The sequence below is a fragment of the Myotis brandtii genome, unplaced genomic scaffold (assembly GCF_000412655.1).
Source record: "Myotis brandtii unplaced genomic scaffold, ASM41265v1 scaffold417, whole genome shotgun sequence".
NCBI lineage: Eukaryota > Metazoa > Chordata > Mammalia > Chiroptera > Vespertilionidae > Myotis > Myotis brandtii.
The window spans coordinates 994,060-1,012,798 of record NW_005366017.1 but is presented as its reverse complement, the minus strand read 5'-3'; the positions used below and the strand labels follow the sequence as shown (position 1 = coordinate 1,012,798).

Sequence of the window (18,739 nt, the reverse complement as noted above, 5' to 3'; positions counted from 1 at the left end):
CATACCAGAAGCACTAGTTAGACATCAGTCTCCTGGGAAGACAAGCTAACCACAAGGAAAACAGACCTAACAGAGGAAGTCAGCCCATCTTGACTTATTGGTTTGCGTAGACTCTCTATAATCAATATTTTATTTCCTTAAAGCAGCGATTTTCAACATTTTTCATCTCAGGGCACACATACTAGTAAGCTAATTACTAAAATTCTGCAGCACACCAAAAATAATATTAATTTTTGCTGATTTGACAAAAAATAGATATAATTTTTATGCATTCACACCAGATGGCTATTGTTGTGTTGGTTGTTGTCATTTTTTAATTTGACAATCTAAGGGAAAAGAGGTCAGTGCTCAGGTATTGCACATTTTAAAAATTCTTGCGGCACACTGGTTGAATCACTGCCTTAAGGTATGAATTAGCAGCATGAGCTTGTACAGGTCACATCCAGTTCCTACTCTCTGATGGAATTCAAAGAAATGTCAAGGCCTTCTAGCTTTAATACCCTATGGTCCTGTTTTCTCATACCTCACAGTTTGCATCTGGTAACAGAAACCCAGCAAAACAAACAGCCAGCCAAGCTGGTGTCCCGGCCGGAAGTCCTTTGCCAGGCCCTTCAATGACCCTTGTCCTCCGCTGCTATAGGGAGGACACTGGCAAATAACTGAAGCCCAGAAACTCCTTCCAGCCCCTTTGGAAGGATCCTGGAGACCACGAAGTGAAGGCCTTGAGAAAGAGCCACACCAGCACCCTCCCCTGACACACTTCTAGTCAAACCCTCGGCCTGCTTTTCACTCCACCTTATGGCCAGATTCTTTCTTAACGTGGGCAGTGCTTATCTCCAAAGCTAGTTGACTATGTAGCCCAAACACCATCCCTGGAGAGTCATCTTCAGAGACTAAGGGGAGCAGTCGTTAGGAGACCTAGTTTCAAGGGACAGCCCTGGTCCTCACCAGCTTGACAAGGCACTTGGGTTTACTATGACAAGGAAACAATAGTTGCTTAATCACCTCAGTGGGGTTGCCAAGAGCATTAAATGGGAACACTGAATGTCAATTTTTAAATAGTAAACTCTTTGAAAAGGGAAATAGATATTTAACCCAGGTTCAGGGTACTTGAGCTCCCCTCCTTGCTTCTCTCTGTATCCCCACCCCCAGATTTCCTCGAGGCCTCCCCTCTGAGATCAGACCCAGCCAGGCCTGGTGGCTCTGCTCTCTGCTCTGCCCTGCTGTGTGGCCCCAGGGGCAGGGGCTGCTGGGGCTTTGTTTTTTCCCTAAAATCCCTTGGGGCAGGCGAGAAGCCCAAGGCTCCAGTATGCTGCTTCAGTGGGACAGGAACACATCCAAGGCCAGGGGGAAATCATGGTATTTTCCCCAGTCATTAGCACAAGTCAACAGCAGCGTGACTGCTGCCCACACTCTCGTGGGCATAACAGCCATCACCAAGAAACAGTATAGACTGGGGCATCGTTAGATTCCACATCTGTATTTTCTCTGCATGTGCTACAGCCTTTCCTAAGAATGCAAATCCCTACCCCATTCCAGAGGAAGAAACAGACTAATTTTATTATGGAGTCAGCAGGGGTGTGGGGACCCTTGTCCCATAGAAATACACCACTCCCCTCACTCCAGCTCCCAACAGCCAGCTCGTAAAGCCTGAGGCAGAGTGATGACAGAAAGACCTCCAGGACACTGTCACCCTAGAAAACCAAACAGCAAGAATTCCCTAAGGATTAGGAAATTTCCTAAGTCCTATTTTCCTAGCAAAGCAGTTCCAGAGCTTTGCAGACACAAGCTCTATATGGGTCACAGAGAAGACAGCAGCGGGGGAGTGGGGGGGGGTACCCATCTCCACACAGGTGGCCCTCATCTGCCAAAATCAGCAGTGAAGAGGCAGTGGTCTCTGTCATCAGCAATGTCTTTAAATGAAATTCTAATCAAATGGCAGAATGTAACAAAATACATAGGAAAACTACTGAAAAATACTGAATAGTCTTTAAAATATGAACATGGACAATGCTAATATATGGAAATATGCACACAAAATGAAAAAGTGAAGCACCAAATGGAAGATAAGCACCAATTATCATCCTCTCTAAAGTGCACCAGTAGCAACTAAAGTCAGAAATGAATTCTGCAATATTCAATCAGAGATTGGTGGATGCAAAGTTCCTTCGATCTGTAGGACAGAGTGAGTAATGTTTAATAGGTCTCTCATAGAAACCCATTTTTCTCCAATTATCTTAAAATCAAAGTGAACCCAGAACCCAAAAGACAACCCACCCTAGAAGGGTGGGGGCCACTGAGCAGGAGGGGCCTCAGCACCTGCTCTCCAAGCTGCCACCAGGGCCAGTCAAGCAATGTCCCCGCTCCTGTGAGGTGCCAGTTCCAGACTGCTGCTCAAGGTCAGAGGCTGAACATCCTAACACAGAGAAGAGTTGCTCAGACCCCAACAGGCCCCCAGAAAGTTGTTCAGACCTTCACAGGTCCCAGTTAATGCACCACTAATCTGTATTTACCAACACGGCATGGGGAGATGGGGGGGCAGGCAGAGAAGATCATGAACCACCGGCCCTGAAGGAGGTGACTATTCATTCTCAGTCTTGTCAGTGGCACACAGCTGGATAATGTCCATTATCATTATGGGAGAGACGAGGTAAATTGTGGGGAGGGCATATTGTTCATCCATTAGGAGAAAAATGGATTAGATGCATGTGCAGAATGTGAATGGTCTGAAAAATATAGGGCTAAGAGAAAAAGTGGGAAACAGAATGGACTACGGAGCACCTTATATAAATTCATAATGCACACAGTGCTGAGAAACTGCCACCACCAAGAGGAGCCTGAGGGGCCATGACCATGAAATGCAATGTTGTGTCCAGGATGCAATCCTGGGACAGAAACAGCACAGCAGGCAAAAATTAAGAAAATCTGAATAAAGTATAGATTTTAGTTAATGATAATGTATTGCTATGGGTTCATTAATAGTGTTATATGTACCATATTAATGTAGATGTTAATAATAGGAGAACTGGGTACAGGGTATACAGGAACTCTGTCCAATTTTTCTGTAAATCTAAAACTGTTCAAACAATAAAACCCATTTTAAAATGAAAAAAAAATACATAAAGCAAGAACGACACTACACATTTCCCAAAAACACAAAGCATTGGAATAATTACCTGTGGAGTAAGCAGGCAGTGAAGAGTGAGGGGAGGTATTTAAATAAATAAGGAGAGGGGGGTCCTTGTGCAGATCAATGATAATAATGCACCATGATTGAGATGTGCGATGAACTCAATTCTTTGCATCAGAAGTCCCAAAACTAATAACAATAATACATTTTTGGAAGAGAGAGAGAGAGAGAGAGAGAATACAGTAGGTCCTGATGGCTACATGAATGTTGGGAGCTCTGGTGACAGAAGGGGGAACCAGGGAAGTTGAAATAGCCCTAGGAAGGAGGAGTTAGGTAGACTTTGAAGGCAGGGGTGGGGACTGGGAGGAAGGAGCTTTTGGTGGTTACAACAATCCAGGACCCACTCCACAGCCCGTCTAACATTGGTCAGGCCTAATTCCCAGCCAAAGCCAGGAAAACCCAATAGCAACTAAAATAAAACATGCTGGAAGGCTGCAGAGATGGACAGTGATACTATTAGTAGTAGTAGTAAAAGTCAACAGGACAGTTATATTTGAATTTGAGATCAACAACAAATAATTTTTTAGTATAAGTATAGCCCCAATATTGCATGGGACACACTTATCCTAAAAAATTATTTATTGTTCTAAAATCCAAATTTGACTAGACATCATGAATTTTTATCTGGTAACTCTACATAGTAATAATAGCAAATACTGTTCTAGATACTTTATTTTTTGTCTTGTTTCATATTCATAACAACCCAATGAAGGATGTATTGTTATTCCTACTTTATAGACGTGAAAACTTTAACTCAAAAGGATCTAGTCACTTGCCCCAAGGTTGTGAGGCTGGTATATGCCAGGCCTGGGATGTGAACATCTGTACTCTGACTCCAGAGTCCACATCTTTTTTTTTTAATCTTTATTGTTGAAAGTATTACATATGTCCCCATTTTCCCCTATTGACCTCTCCCATCCCCCCCTCGCCCCTTCCCCCAGGCCTTCACCACCCTATTGTCTGTGTCCATGAGTTATGCATATATGCATACAAGTTCATTGATTGATCTCTTTACCCCTCCCACCCTCCCCTGCCTTCCCTCTCAGGTTTCACAGTCTGTTTGATGCTTCTATGTCCCTGGATCTAACAGAGTACACATCTTGAGCAACAATGCTTCCCAACTGAACAGGGAAACAAAGTGGGGCCTCCACACCCTGACACCTACAGGCAGGTGTGTGTACTGCAGCCTGGCCACAGTGGTAGTGACAAAAGTTCTCTGGCACTCAAAACACTCGACTACCTCAAGAAACCTTCCCACCAGACCCCAATCAGAGGCACCAAGTGAGCTTTCAGTTTCAAAAAATGGAAATCAGCACCCTCACAACAAGGGACGCCAAGCAGCCCTAAAAGAGAGCGCTTTCCCTAGACTGGTGGAAAGAATAACAGGAGAAGTAGCTTCTGACTTAAGGGTCTGGATAAGCAGCATGAGTCAACACAAAGACGGTCTGAGTCAGGCCACATGCCATCCTGCCTGGGGACAGAGAAATGCATGAATGACCTCTGGGGGTCCCTTCCAGTTTGGGGACAACCTTAACTTGATTCTCACAAAACAGGTTTCTGATGAGAATGGCACTGCACCCCTCAACATGACACCTCTAAAAAGAATCATAATGAGTATTTGCTGAGCACCTACTATGTGCCGAATATTGTGCTGAATGTTCTCATTACCCTGGTCTAATGATGGGACATGTAAAACTAAAATCCATCGGGGTGTCTATTATTTTGTAGATGAGGAACCTGAGACTCGGGGAGGTCACTTACTTATTCAACTAACATGTGTTAAGCACCTACTACTTTATTGTTTAGACTCTGTGTTAGGTGCTGGGGATACAGCAGTGAACCAAACAAGACCCCTGTCTTGATGGAGCAGGTGGGGCACAGAATATAAAAACAAATAAACCTCTCATGTTATTTCAGATAGTGGGGCTAAGTGTGATGAAGAAAAGGAAAGCAGGATCAAGGAACAGAGTGAAGGGGCTGTGGTATTCTAGCTAGGATGGTCAGGGAAGATGTATGGAAGGAGGCAGCATTTGAGCAGAGGTGTGGAGTAAGGGAGTGAGAATGCACAGGTCTGGAGAAGGGTACAGAGGCAGAGGGGACAACCAGTGCAAAGGCCCTGACATGAGGGTGACCAATACATACAAGATAAGGCTGGTGGGCTGGAGCAGGTGCAGGAGGATGGGAAGGGGTAGAAAATGAGTTTGAAGAGTATGGTGATAGCAGGTCATTTTTAAAGGATCACTGTGGTATGGAGAAATGGATGGGTAAATGAATTCATAAATAAATGAAAGGATATTTGGATGGATAGATGGATGGATGGACAATAGACAGATAAATTTCCATGGATTCCCTTAGGATGGCTACTGCCCAGAGGTGAGAATATATATAGCTCACATGTTTAGTTCCCAAATAATCAACTCAGTTGATTCAGTTCCCAAATAACCAACTCCCTCAGGGGTCCCAGGCAAGCACATGCTTTAGTGAAGTAGAGCCTGTATACTGGAATTTTGATCCATAGTTCAACAGGAAATCAGGGTCTTCATCCCAAGGAAACCATTACAGAGATGGCCACAGGATGGGGCCTGAGAACACCAGGAAGAAATGTCCTGCCTTCAGTCCCTACTAGGCTGACTCCCACACAAGAGCCTGGCACGCGAGCACACACACACACACACACACACACACACCTACTACCTGGGATCCCCTAGGTAGAGTCACTAGATATACCAAGACTCTTCCTCAAGTCCTTGGGCAAGAAAATCGGGTTTTTCCATCAGAAAAAAAAATGCCACCTTTCAGAACAAAGCCAAGGCTCCCTACAGATGACACTGGTCACCTGGCGCCCAGCCCTGCAGGGTCATCCCATCCCACAACCTTGTGACACCTGCCCAACCTCACCTCCACGTCCTTCTCAAGCTCCAGCCCAGCCTCCATCAGGTTGTGCTCAAACTCCTCCCGCTGCTCCTTCCTCTCCTCCTCCAGGGCATCCAGCCGCCCCAACTCAATGTCACGAGAGCCCCCAGCATGGGGCTCCTTGCCAGTCTCCCCATTGGAGATGATGGCCAGCGACTGGCCAGGGGAGCTGTGGCTGGGATGCGCCCCTCGTTTCCGGTGGTGGTAGGCCAGCACGTAGTCGACCTTCCTTTGGTTGTCATGGAAGTGCATGCGACTCAGAGGGGCCTCCGAGGACACTGACTCGTTGGCATCCAGGTAGTTGTTGACGACCTGGCCAGAGAAAACAATAGAAATAGTGAGGTCTGATGAGGAAGGGGTGAGAGACAGAGGGTGCAGACCTTGCTCTGAGCCCCAAAAAATGCACTAGGAAGCAAGCCCCTTAGGCCCCGAGGCCCCAACTGCCCCAGTGAAAGGACAGGGTGGCCTAAATTCACCTGCCACACTCACCCCACACAGCCCTCCACCCCCTGTCCACAGCCCAGGCATGGGTACCTTCACACCTGCTCCAGCCTTCATGCACACATGCACGCTCACATACAGACTGCACACACAGCAGCAAACCCATGCACAGCCCCACCACCTGCCTCCACACACAGAGCCCCAAGCCCACTCCTGCACATGCACACAGTCACTCACCCAGCTCTCTGCACCAGCACTCCTGCACACACACCCGTGCACACGTATAGTATATCACCAAGTGCACTCTGACATGCCCACAAGCTCTCCACATGCACAGTGGCACACCCATCTCCTTGCAAATCTACAACACGCATACACACACACACAGAGTACTCACTGGCAGGTTCTCTGGATCCATTGGAACAAAGGCCAATTTCTGGTCACCTGGCCCACCCCCACCTCCCACCCCGAGGGGATTCACTATACACTATGCCCCTCACAGCCCCACATTATCCTCTTCCTCCTCCTCTCCAGCCACTGGTGGCAGCAGGGGACTGACTCCTGCTCCCGTCCACCTGTGGAGATGGGACATTGAGAGAAGAGGAGAAAGAATGAGGCGGAGCAGAGGAGGGACTTGCCTCCCCTTGGGGTGTTTCCCTGTTTATTACTGGCTTGATACCCAGCTGCCTCAGCAGCCACCTGAGAGGTCACCTGGGCAACCAGGCACAGGGGAAAGCCTCCAGAGCCACCACAGCAGAGGTGGGAGGGGAGCTGTGGTGTCTGCAGACCAATAGGTGGGATCACTGGACTTCTCACACCTCCTTCTTCCAGGTCCTCTGACCAAAAGACTCCAGCATGGCTGGGACATTACACTGTCATGACTTATAGAGAAAGAAAAGGAAAGGGGGCCTAAATAAAAACCCCGCTTCTCTCTCTCTCTCTCTCTCTCTCTCTCTCTCTCTCTCTCTCTCACACACACACACACACACACACCTGCCCCCTAAGTGAAATTTCCCCAGTCACGAGGCTCCCCTTGGCCATCCCCCCAAGCCCACTACTCACGGAGCTGCTGTGGGAGCTCTCTTCACTGGACAGCTGGCCAGAATCTCTGTTGGAGCTGCCCTGCAGACCTGGGGCTGGGGGACCCGGCACCTTGAGGTATTGCTGTCCTTGTTTGGGGCCCTGGCCGCCCCTGGCCACTGCACGAGGGCTCAGCCTGCGTGGGGAGCCAGGGAGCAAGGGGATGTCTGTGAGAGAAAAAGACAAAACAGGCAAAGCACTTCAGGTGATGGGGAAGCCAGGACACAGAGGAGCTGAGGCCCCGAGGGAGAGACACGGTGGGTGGTCCTAAAAATGGGCATGTCTCCTCAGAGCCTTGGTAATCCAGGGTCACACTGGCCATGGGGAGAAGAGAGTGGAGAAGGAGAGTCTCGCTCCACTACACACACACACACACACACACACACACACACACACACACACACACACACGGAGCCTGGAGCCACCAGCAGGAGCCCCTGTTGATGATCGCTGTCATAATCTCTTGTAAGTCCCAGACAAGAGGGTGGCATCATGGGAGCCAGGGTAGGTGGGATACTGTCTGGAGACACATCTGGAATTAATTCCAAAAACTTAGGCTGAGGGCCTCTCTGGGGGCAGCCAGACCAGCCAGCACCACTCCTGGAGGAAAGAAAGAGCAAGGAGAAACCAATGGTGGGCCCGCTGAAGGCAGGAGTGTCCTCTGACAAAAGAGCAGCTTCCAATGTCCTTGAGGGGTCCCCACACACCTTCTGGCTCCACCAAGGCCTCAGAGCTCATGGCCCTTCCTCAATCCTCCCCAGAGCAGCCCTTCTAACAGCAGCACTGCAGTGCTATTTCCAAAGACTCCCAGCAGCACCCTGGAGGGAGAGGAACCCAGTGGGTGATGGAACACAGCATGTTAGAAGTGGGGGGACTGAGGGATGAAACACTCCAACTCCACTTTGTACCAAAGTCCCAGACAGGGGCCACAAGTTGCCAGGGTCTCACAGCTGATCACACTCAGTCTTTTCCCACCTCTGAGGAACACTTTCAAGCAGAGAAGCATAGTCCAGTGCACCTGGATTTGACCCTCAGCTCTGCCACCTGGGGTGAACCCTCAGCTCTGCCACTTGGGCTGAACCCTCACTCTGCCACCTGGACTTGACCCTCACTCTGCCATCTGGGATGAACCCTCAGCTCTGCCACCTGGGCTTAACCCTCAACTCTGCCACCTGGACTTGACCCTCACTCTGCCACCTGGATTTGACAGCAGCTCTGCCACCTGCACTTGACCCTCAGCTCTGCTACCTGGGCTTAGACTTCAGCTCTTCCACCTATACTTGACCCTCAGGTCCGCCACCTGGGCTGAACCTTCAATTCTTCCACTTGCAGACCCTGCGACCTCTCTGAGCCTCTTTCTTCAACTGAAAAGGGAAGAGAATCCCAAACGTGCAGGATTGTAATAAGTATGAGAACTAGAGATGTGATGCAAAGTACCCAGGACAGTCATTAGCCTATGTGTGTGCAACAAAAGGTGGTTATTATAATTATTCTCATTATTTTCATTTAAGCTCTGTGTGAACAGAAATTACACCTTATACATCAAGCTCAGCCCTTAGCCCCTGCTGAATGAGTGAGTGAATTAATTAATTAACTAGCAAACAGCGAGCAGCTCTTCCTAGGTCTCTTGAAACAGAGCTCTGGCCAGTTACCAGTTTGTGGAGCAGCTCCTGTGTGCACGCTCTCTGCTGGGCAGTTTCAGTAAGCCTAGGACATTGGTCCCTGCACCTGAAAAACTTAGCATCTTTCATGCAGAAAACACAAGTATGACCAGCAGAGTAAAGCTTTCATAATTTATTTCTATATTGTGGGCTCCAGTCCATGTTGTGGGAGACCAGAAAGCTAGGTCAAGGTAGGCCTCCAGAGGAATTAAGCCTAAAGCTAGTTTTGAAGGGTAGGTGGCTTCTGGAAGACACACCCTAGAGACAGAACACAGAGGGCAAGAGTGGGCATGCATGCTGGTGGTGCAATAGAGTGGCCTCCAGCTCAGGACATCAAGGGAGGGGCTTCTTCATTGGTCTTTGGTCTTGCCTCATCCCTCTCCCTCATGCTTTTCTACACGCTTGCCCTCCAACTAGTCCAGGGCAGAACTAAGAATAGGACTCCACACCCCAGGGAAAGCCTGAAGACCTCCAGATGCATGCCTCACAAGCCAAAGACCATCCTGATGTGTAACTGGGCAGGTAACAAAGGTTACCTGTACCAAGCTCATCAAGGTCCACCCTTCCTTCACTACTACACTCACATTCACAATTGTGACTCGGGGCAGCTCAGATTCAGAGTCAGCCCAAAGCTTTAGTCAAACCACTATCCAGGAGCCACCATGCCTTAAAGATGCCACCTGGGTTTGAGGCTGGCCTCCAGGGCCCCACTGGTCATCCTGGCTGCTCTCTCTGCTTGTACTCTGACACAGACATCACAGCTGGGTCCAACCTCCACCATCCCACTGGCTGCAGGTATCTTAGGTTGTGCTACAGAGGCAGATGAAGGAACAGGAGCAGAGATTTTGAGAAACAAATAGTAGACACTAAAGTCAGGGAAAGGCCCAAATCTAAAAGAAAAAAAAAAACAGGCAGAGCTTGTTTTTAGAGTCCTGTCAATGCCTGTCTATAGATTGTCTCTTCCCTGAGCTGCCCCAAGGCCCCTCCCCACCTTTGGTTCCTCCATATTCTATGCCTGCACCTTCCCATCCACCATCAGGGCCTTTGATAGCCATTCCTTCTTCTGGCTGTTGGCTGTCAAGGATAAAAAGCAAATTTATAGCCCATGCTGACATCTTGACATAATATGAGTGAAAGCATTTTGAAATCTCTTTTTTTAAAATTTTGAAATCTTTAAAGGGCCCTACAGATGTTACTAGCCCTGCATGTTTGCAGGGGCAGAGGTCTTAGCTGAAGGAATCCTCTCTGAAGGTGGGCACTGGTACACTGTGCTAGGGGAAGGGAGAGAGGCTGAAAGGCAGCAGTTCTTCCTGGGCTCTTCAAGTCATGCCATCTCTTATACAGTTTGGCACAAATCTTTAGGGTCACAGCAAAGGCTCGGCACTTGGAGGGCCCTTGGAGTAGGGAGAAAGATAAAACAGGATGTGGAGAACTTGTTAGAGAAAGGCTCAGAAGCAGGTGATGGGGAGGAAACTGGAGCAAAGGGACCAGGTGACACAAGCAAAAGGAAGCTAGAGAAAGAGCAGGAAGTGGATTCCCCAGACCTGGAGAAGGGGAGGGGAGTCATCAGAGCCCAAAGAGGTTCCCAGAGCTTCCAGGATAGAAGATCAGGAGAAGTTCTCCAGAGGGAGCTGGACTTCCAGGCATCAGGGCTTTCCCTTAAAGTGTCCCTCATGGCACCGTTACTCTCATTACTAACCACTGGCAGGTGCAGAGTGCAGTGCCCTGAAAAATCGGGTAGCCTCTGTCACGAGCCTTTCAAGGCCAGGGCTGCCCCGAGGGGAGACAGAGCATCCAAACTCTTTGAGGACAAGAACAAGACTCCAAGTGGGGATGGTTCTACCAACAGGCAGGCCTTCTTGGGAGCTTCAGACAGAACCAGTCACTTTCAGATTTTGAAGGCACTCACCCTGGCCTCTCCCCAAGAATCTTACCATGGACAGATTTCAATTAGGATCAACACTTACTGAGGTCTCCCCCTGCTTCCCTGCACGCATTTGACCCAGGAAAACAGCCTACATTTGAAACTCCAAGCTCAAAATTTGGATCCAACGGCCCTGCTGATCACCCCTCCTCTTGCCCCATAGGTCCTGCTAAAGCCTCTGTGCATGGTCAAAGAAATCAGGAAAACCCTCCAGTTCTCTCCACACAAAAGGGACCATTTCAAATCTGCCTCTTCAGCTCTGTTTGTCTTATAGCCTTGGCTCAAGAATAGCCCTCTCTTTGTGAATAAGTGTTTTCAAACTGCGCATTATTCGTGCTGGCCAATCCATGGAAACAACCAAAGTTTTCTTCTATAAACAATTGGATAAAGAAGATGTGGTACATATATACTATGGAATACCACTCAGCCTTAAGAAAAGATAAAATACCCCCATTTGCAACAACATGGATAGATCTTGAAAGTATCATGCTAAGTGAAAACGTCAGACAGAAAAAGTCAAGAACCGTATGATTTCACCCATATGTGGGATATAAAACTGGAAGTAAAAAATGAACAAACAAGACAAACAAACAAACAAAAATGCAGGCAACAGTATGGTAGTTACCAGAGGGGAAGAGAAAGGGGAGATATTAAAGGAGATAGTAAAGAGTAGAGGGAGTATCATATAGTTATACACTTGAAATCTATATAATTTTATTAACCAATGTCATCCCAATAATTTTTTTAATTTAAAACAATTTTTTAAAGAACAGCCTTCTCTAGCTTGATGCTCAAATATCTCTTTGCTGATGATGATCCTACCACAGGTTCATCCTTACCTTGAACCTGGATAAGTATGAGTTTTCTGCCACTAATCCTACTCCTCTCAGATCCTCTTCGATCCTCCCCAATCCTTTACCCTCTTTGCACACTACAGCTAGTACTACCATTTTTAAACAATCTGATCAAGTTACTCTCACTCAGTGGATTTTCCTCCTTCTTAGGATGAAGACCAAACTGTCTTATATGGCATACAGGGCCTTTCACGATCTGGGCCCTGCCTACTTGTCTGAACTGCTTCATCTGTTTACACCCATCCACAGCCTGCTTCACAGGCCCTCTCCTCTTGCACACACCATCATGCCATGCTCCAATCACAACTGGACATTTTTGGGAGAAAGGGTAAAATATTTATAATCTTTCACATCTCTATTCATTAATGCCAAAACATTTTATTTCTCAAGCACTATATAATACTTTGGAAATACAAGGCCAAATAGAACCTGGGCCTTTCCACCAACCCCTAGGTGCTCACAAGGAATGAGGATTAATAAGGAAGGAAGATAGATTCGTAAGGAGATAATTTCAGGAATAAGAGAAGAACAAAGTCGGGGTATGAACAAGGACCTATAGAAGCAGAAGCCCTCGGGTAGAGCATCTCAGAGTACATGAGTTTTGAGGTGCATCTAGAAAAGTAGGCATCTTCCAATGGGCAAGGTAGGAAAGGAGATTCCAGGGAGAAAGACAATAATTTGCATGGACCTTTGCAATAAGCCACTGAGCTTAGCTGTTTCAGATCATCAACCTCACAAAGCAGAGTGCCTGCCTCCTTCTGCTCATTTTCCACCCACATAATCCCATTAGTTTCCAACTATGTGGTGGGATTTGAGGGTGGATTTCAGGAAGGACACCTCTGATTTAAGTACATACTTTTAAGGCCCCTTACCATATTTACTGTCAACCTTCCCAGTATCAATCATCTGCTAGTCACTTTACACACACACACACATTCCAGAAAGACTGAACTACCTGCTTCAAGGAGGTGACATATGGGGAAGCACAGAACTTGGTTGGAAAGTTTGTAAGGAGGAATCTCCAAAAGGTCAGGGGCCTCTAAGGGGAGCTGGCTGAAGGTGGCAACCCCTGCCTTGACTTTTCCAAACAAGTCTGAGCCCCCAGGTGGTTTACTGGAATCTTTATGCTTAGTCTTCAGATGCATGTGTCTTCTCCAGGATGCTTACCTTATTGATCGTATCTAATAGTTAATTTTAGTTCAAGCTGCTGTTACAATAAAAGCCTAAGGAGACAGGCGAGTGGGGGCTGTTTGGTTTCTCAAGCCAAGCAGTCTCTTAGCCCTCTCTTTCACAGAAATGTGTGCCGGAGTAATCATTCCTAAGTTGCTCGGGGTCTGCCGGTCAGCCCTGGCAGTGACATGCTTTTTCTTATATTTGGTCTTTAAAATTGTCCTCCCTTTTGCTTCTAACCAGCTCTCCTCAATTCTAAACCAATCCCCGCTCTGTTAACATGCAGAGTTCATGAGTTATAATAACATTAAAGAATTATAAGCAGGGAAGCAACATGATTAGAATTACATTAGAAAGATCACTCTGGCTATAGTGAAGATAAATGGGGTGTCAGGATAAGGATGGATGGATGGATGGATGGATGGACCTCAACTTCTTTGCTGCTATAGGTGACCCTTCATAAAACTTTTATTTTACTTGTAACCAAAAACCTCCACAGTCCTGAGGCTTACAAACAATGTGGCATTCAAAGATTTCCATATCTGGCTCTTATATATCTCTGCTGCCTTATCTGTCCATCAGATAAGAACATTCAAGTTTGGTCAAACCTATGTCCAAGCTGATCCTCACTCTGTGCCTTTGCTCAGGTAATCATCCCTGCTTGAAATGCTCTCTCCACTTGTCTAAGTCTCATCCAGATAAAGTCTTACTCATACACTGAACCTTCCCTAACCACTTAAGGAAGTCCTCAAAATGTTCAGAAAATTTGCCTGTTATGTCTTTGTATTCCTAGTATAGGACTCTGGATGCAACAGAGGCTCAGCAAAAGTTTGGAGGTAATGATCCAGGGAATTGGAGACTCCTTTATTATAAGTGAATTTTGAACAGAGTGGCTTCCCCTCTGAACTGAACACAAACCTTCCCTAATTATAACAGCAGCTAAACAACCCTAACTACTAACATCCTGCATGTGCTGGGTGGGCACTGTTCTAAGAACTTTACACGTATCAACTCATTTAATCTTCAGGATAACCCTATCAGATAAGTAATATTGTTATCCCATTTTACTGATGAGGAAACTGAGGCATAGAGTAGTTAGACAACTTTCCTAAAGTCATCAGCTAGTAAGTGGCATACTCACAGTCCACACTTTTAACCACTAAGCTTACCTGTACTCAGGAAGAGGAACAACCAAGAATACAAACTTGATAAATCTGGACTTCCTGACTAGGCATTCTTAACATCCCTCACTCCTTTAAAAGGGTCTTTTAATAAATAGCATTTACATTCAATGCTCAGACCCCAAATCCTAAAAGTAAAGACCAAGGACAAGAAAAGAATAAGAAATTCATTTCAGGAAGCACTTTTCTCAATGACAAAATCCACAGATTGGAACTTGGATGAGTTGCCCAAATGAAACCTACTCGTTGGCAGCCCATCCTACACTGTGTTTTGAAGTGTGGCTGATAAGATTAAAGTATAAATGGTCCTACCACAATGTCTTCACCTGCTTCTCTAACTCATACTAGTCAGATATCACTTGCATTTTAAAAAATGAATATTAAGAAAAAGAAGCAACTGAATCTGTTAGCTAACTACTGTCACACCAGTTTGCTATTCATTCATTCATTAAAAAAACCATTTAATAAGTATTTATCACATTCCTTCCCTGCCTTGTCCTGGGTGCTGAAAACATGAAGATCTCCAAGTCTACTTGGGAAGATAAGTGTGTAACTCTGTAACTTTAATACAGTAAAAAAAACAAGAAAAAGAAGCAACTGAATCTGTTAGCTAACTACTGTCACACCAGTTTGCTATTCATTCATTCATTAAAAAAACCATTTAATAAGTATTTATCACATTCCTTCCCTGCCTTGTCCTGGGTGCTGAAAACATGAAGATCTCCAAGCCTACTTGGGAAGATAAGTGTGTAACTCTGTAACTTTAATACAGTAAAAAAAAAAATGTGGATATGCCATGCCAAACTTATTTTTGTAGGCCTCTATAACAGAGACAGCTACCTGCTTACCAAAATCCATGTTCTCTTCTTCTTCTTCCTGAACACACAGCTGGACCATATTACCTAATCTCCATGGCCACGAGGCTGAATTCCAGCCAGAGGAATGTAAACTGAGTGATATGTGCTACTTCCAGGCCTGCTTCATATCATAGTAAAATTCCCGTGCATGTTCCTGCATGCTCCTACGTGGTCTTTTCCCCTTTTAGATCACTGGAATGGCAACTCTCAGGGCCACCTTCGAAGTCATAGTTGAAGTTAGCTGAAGATCCATTACTCTGGGTCCCTGAAAAGCTACATGGAAAAGAGCTGCCTCGCCAACTTGTTTACCCATCCAAGATGCTTACTTTAGAAAGAAGTGAACTGTTATGTGTTTTACTCATTATGTATTTTTCAGTCTATTTGTTAGAGCAGCTAGCTGAGCAATATCCTAACTAATATAGTACCTTTCACAATAAACGTAGATAATACATAACTCCACCTACAAGTGCAATAAGTCAGCCAACTGAGGTACCACCCACGTCAAATACTCATATGTCAGAGCCTTGCTCAACGGAGCCTTTCCAAAACTTCTCCCAACCTCACAGATTTAACAAACTCTCATAGTTTTTGCACACCACAGGTGGGTAGAGATACTCAAAAGTAGGGTCTGGATATCATCTTTGACCCTTACAGCAGCCTGGCACATAGTAGGTGCGCAGTGAAAGAGTGAATTATAAAATGAAATGCTGAAAGATGAGCAGAGAGGGATTTCTGAGCAAAGTCATCTCTTCTACATTTTGTGGTATAGAATTCTGGAGCTTTGATTGTGTTGAGTTTAAGTATTTTTGAGCAATAACAAAGTTGTTTTTAAAGAAAAGTTTTGGCCTTGACTGCAGGCAGTCCCATAGTCAAACTCTCTCTCAAGACAAGAACCAAGATTGGGATCATAACTTTCTGTTGAAAACAAGTAAATAAAACAATTTCTTTCTTTTCTAAATCATGAATATTACTTTTGACTCTCTAATAGTTCTGGCCCTTGTCAATGACCTACATCTGAAACCGTTTGCTAACAAAATATTTCTTGATGAAAAGCTTGCTGACAAGAACTTCTGCTTTCAGTAATAATAAAATAACTGGTACTTGGGTAAACATTCTTCCAAAAACAAATATAAAACAGGACAAATATATGAGTCAACCATTTTCAGGCACTGAACATCCATCACACAGAAAAGCAATCCCTGAGGGAAGAAAAACTCACCAGTGTAACCTCATCAGAACAAGTTATTGACTGGAGTTCATGGAGCTGGAATCCAAATAAAGCAAGGAGGGCCCACTGAACCAAAGAAACAGAGATCAAGGTTTGAAACAGCTAAAATGGCTAGAAATTATGGGGTTCAGTGCAAGAGGGAAGGAATCTGTGTGAAGGAAGGTTCCCAGATGCAGAGGGTAAGATAAGTGAGGCTTACTAGAGAGGCTGCTACACTGAGATAGGAAGAAAAATGCTAGAGGTCAAACAGGACTGGGAGATGTTGAAGTTCCATCCTAGCCAGAGTAGCAAGACCTCGTTAACATACATGTCCCAACACTCCAGGCATCCAGCTGAGACACCAGGTCCTCATTTTAAGAGTAAGAACCACACACTAGAGAAAAATTTCTTTTAGACTGTCTCTAAAAAAATCCTAAGGGCATATCTTGAAAAAAATCAATAGGGGAGACAGAGTGGAGAGGGTGAATCTCACCAAGTTACAGAATCTTGGAATATAACTTGGAATTTCCATAAATATACCCTAAAAAAGTAGCAACCAAACCAAAATAAGATCAGCCAGTAACTGAACTGCCAGCTAGAAAAAAAATTAATTTTTGACCTTCCTGAGTGGAAGACAATGTTGTATCATGCACAATGTCCATTTGACCATCACCATTTACTACATATGCAAAGAGACAAGAATAAGTGACCCATGAAAGAGACAAAGCAAGCAATAAAAATTGATATCAGCCCTCTGGCCTTTTCCACTTAGTCCAAAGGGACCAGGAACCGATTTACCCTACCCCCATCCACATGGAAGATTCACACCCAGGTTGTCCTCCCAGGAAAAGGCAGCGTGAAGCTGCTGGGTTGGACCTGTTCATGCACACAGACAGAGCCGGTGCTGGATCTGGCCCTGTCAAGGGGGCAGGCATCTTGTTCTCATCACTCCTTCCTAGTCCCACTGTTTATGTGTCTACAATAAATAGGATTTGATCACACACACACAGATCTCAACGAAGCCCAAAAATGTTAAAGCAGCTACCATAAATATGTTCTAATAGTAAAGATAAGTACATGCTTAATGAGTGTAGAGAAACAGAAACTACAAACATAAACAAAAACAAGTATAACTGCTTGATTTCAAAACTTACCACAAAGCCCCTGTGGTACTGACATAAGGATAGTCATATAGACCAATCAATAGAACTGGGATTCCAGAAATAAGTCCTTGAATCTCAACAAGGGTAGCAAGAAGTGAGGAAAGAAATGGGAAATGGTACTGGGACAACTGGATATCCACATGCAAAAGAATGAAGTTAGACCCTTTCCTCACACCATACATAAAATTAACTTTTCCAAAATGGATTATAAACCTAAATGCAATAGCTAAAACTGTTGTAAAATTATTAGAAGACAAGGAGTAAAGCTTCATAACCTTGGGTTGGGCAATGATTTCTTAGCTATAATACCAAAATCATAAATAATAATAAAAAACACAAATTGGCCTTTATCAAAATTCAAAAGACACCATTAATAGAGTGAATATACAGAATAGGAGAAAATACTCCTAAGTCATATACCAGATAAGGGACTTGTATCCAGAATATATAAAGAAATTTTAACCCAGCCGTTGTGGCTCAGTGGTTGAGCATCGACCTATGAACCAGGAGGTCATGGTTTGATTCCCGGTCAGGGTACATGCCAGGGTTGCAGGCTCAATCCCCATGGGGGACGTGCAGGAGGCAGCTGATCAGTGATTCTCATCATTGATGTTTCTCTCTCTCCCTTTCTCTCTCTCTCTCCCCCCTTCCTCTCTGAAATAAATAAAAAATATTTTTTTAAAAAGAAATTTTGTAACTCAACAGTAAAAAGGTAAATAACCTAATTTAAAGATGAGCAAAGGATCTGAGTAGACATTACTCCAAAGAAAATATGCATATGGCCAATAAGCATGTGAAAAAAATGTTCAGTCATTAGTCATTAGGAAAATGCAAAACAAAACCACAATGAGATACCCCTAGGATGGCGATAATTAAAAAGAGCAATAATGCCCTGGTGGGTGTTGCTCCGTGGTTAGAGAATCAGCCCTCATACCTAAGGTTCTCAGGTTTAATTCCCAGTCAGGGCACGAACCTGGGTTGCAGGTTCCATCCCCAGCCATGTTAGGGTCACATGTTGGAGGCAACCAACCAATGGGTCTCTTACACATCTATGTTTCTCTCTCTCTCTCTCTCTTTCTCTCTCTCTCTCTCTCTCTC

At 45.2% G+C, this 18,739-nt stretch overlaps 1 protein-coding gene across 1 annotated transcript in view; it reads right to left on the bottom strand.

Annotated features, from left to right (window-relative positions):
• The window catches only part of ANO2 (anoctamin 2, calcium activated chloride channel), a 163,529-nt gene that overhangs the window by 140,593 nt on the left and 4,197 nt on the right, over positions 1–18,739 (bottom strand). The window contains exons 2-3 of the mRNA XM_014545687.1: positions 7,607–7,791; positions 6,089–6,415 (exon numbers count right to left, since the gene is read on the bottom strand). Coding sequence (XP_014401173.1) covers positions 6,089–6,415; positions 7,607–7,791 — 512 coding nt within the window. The remainder of the gene's footprint in view (positions 1–6,088; positions 6,416–7,606; positions 7,792–18,739) is intronic.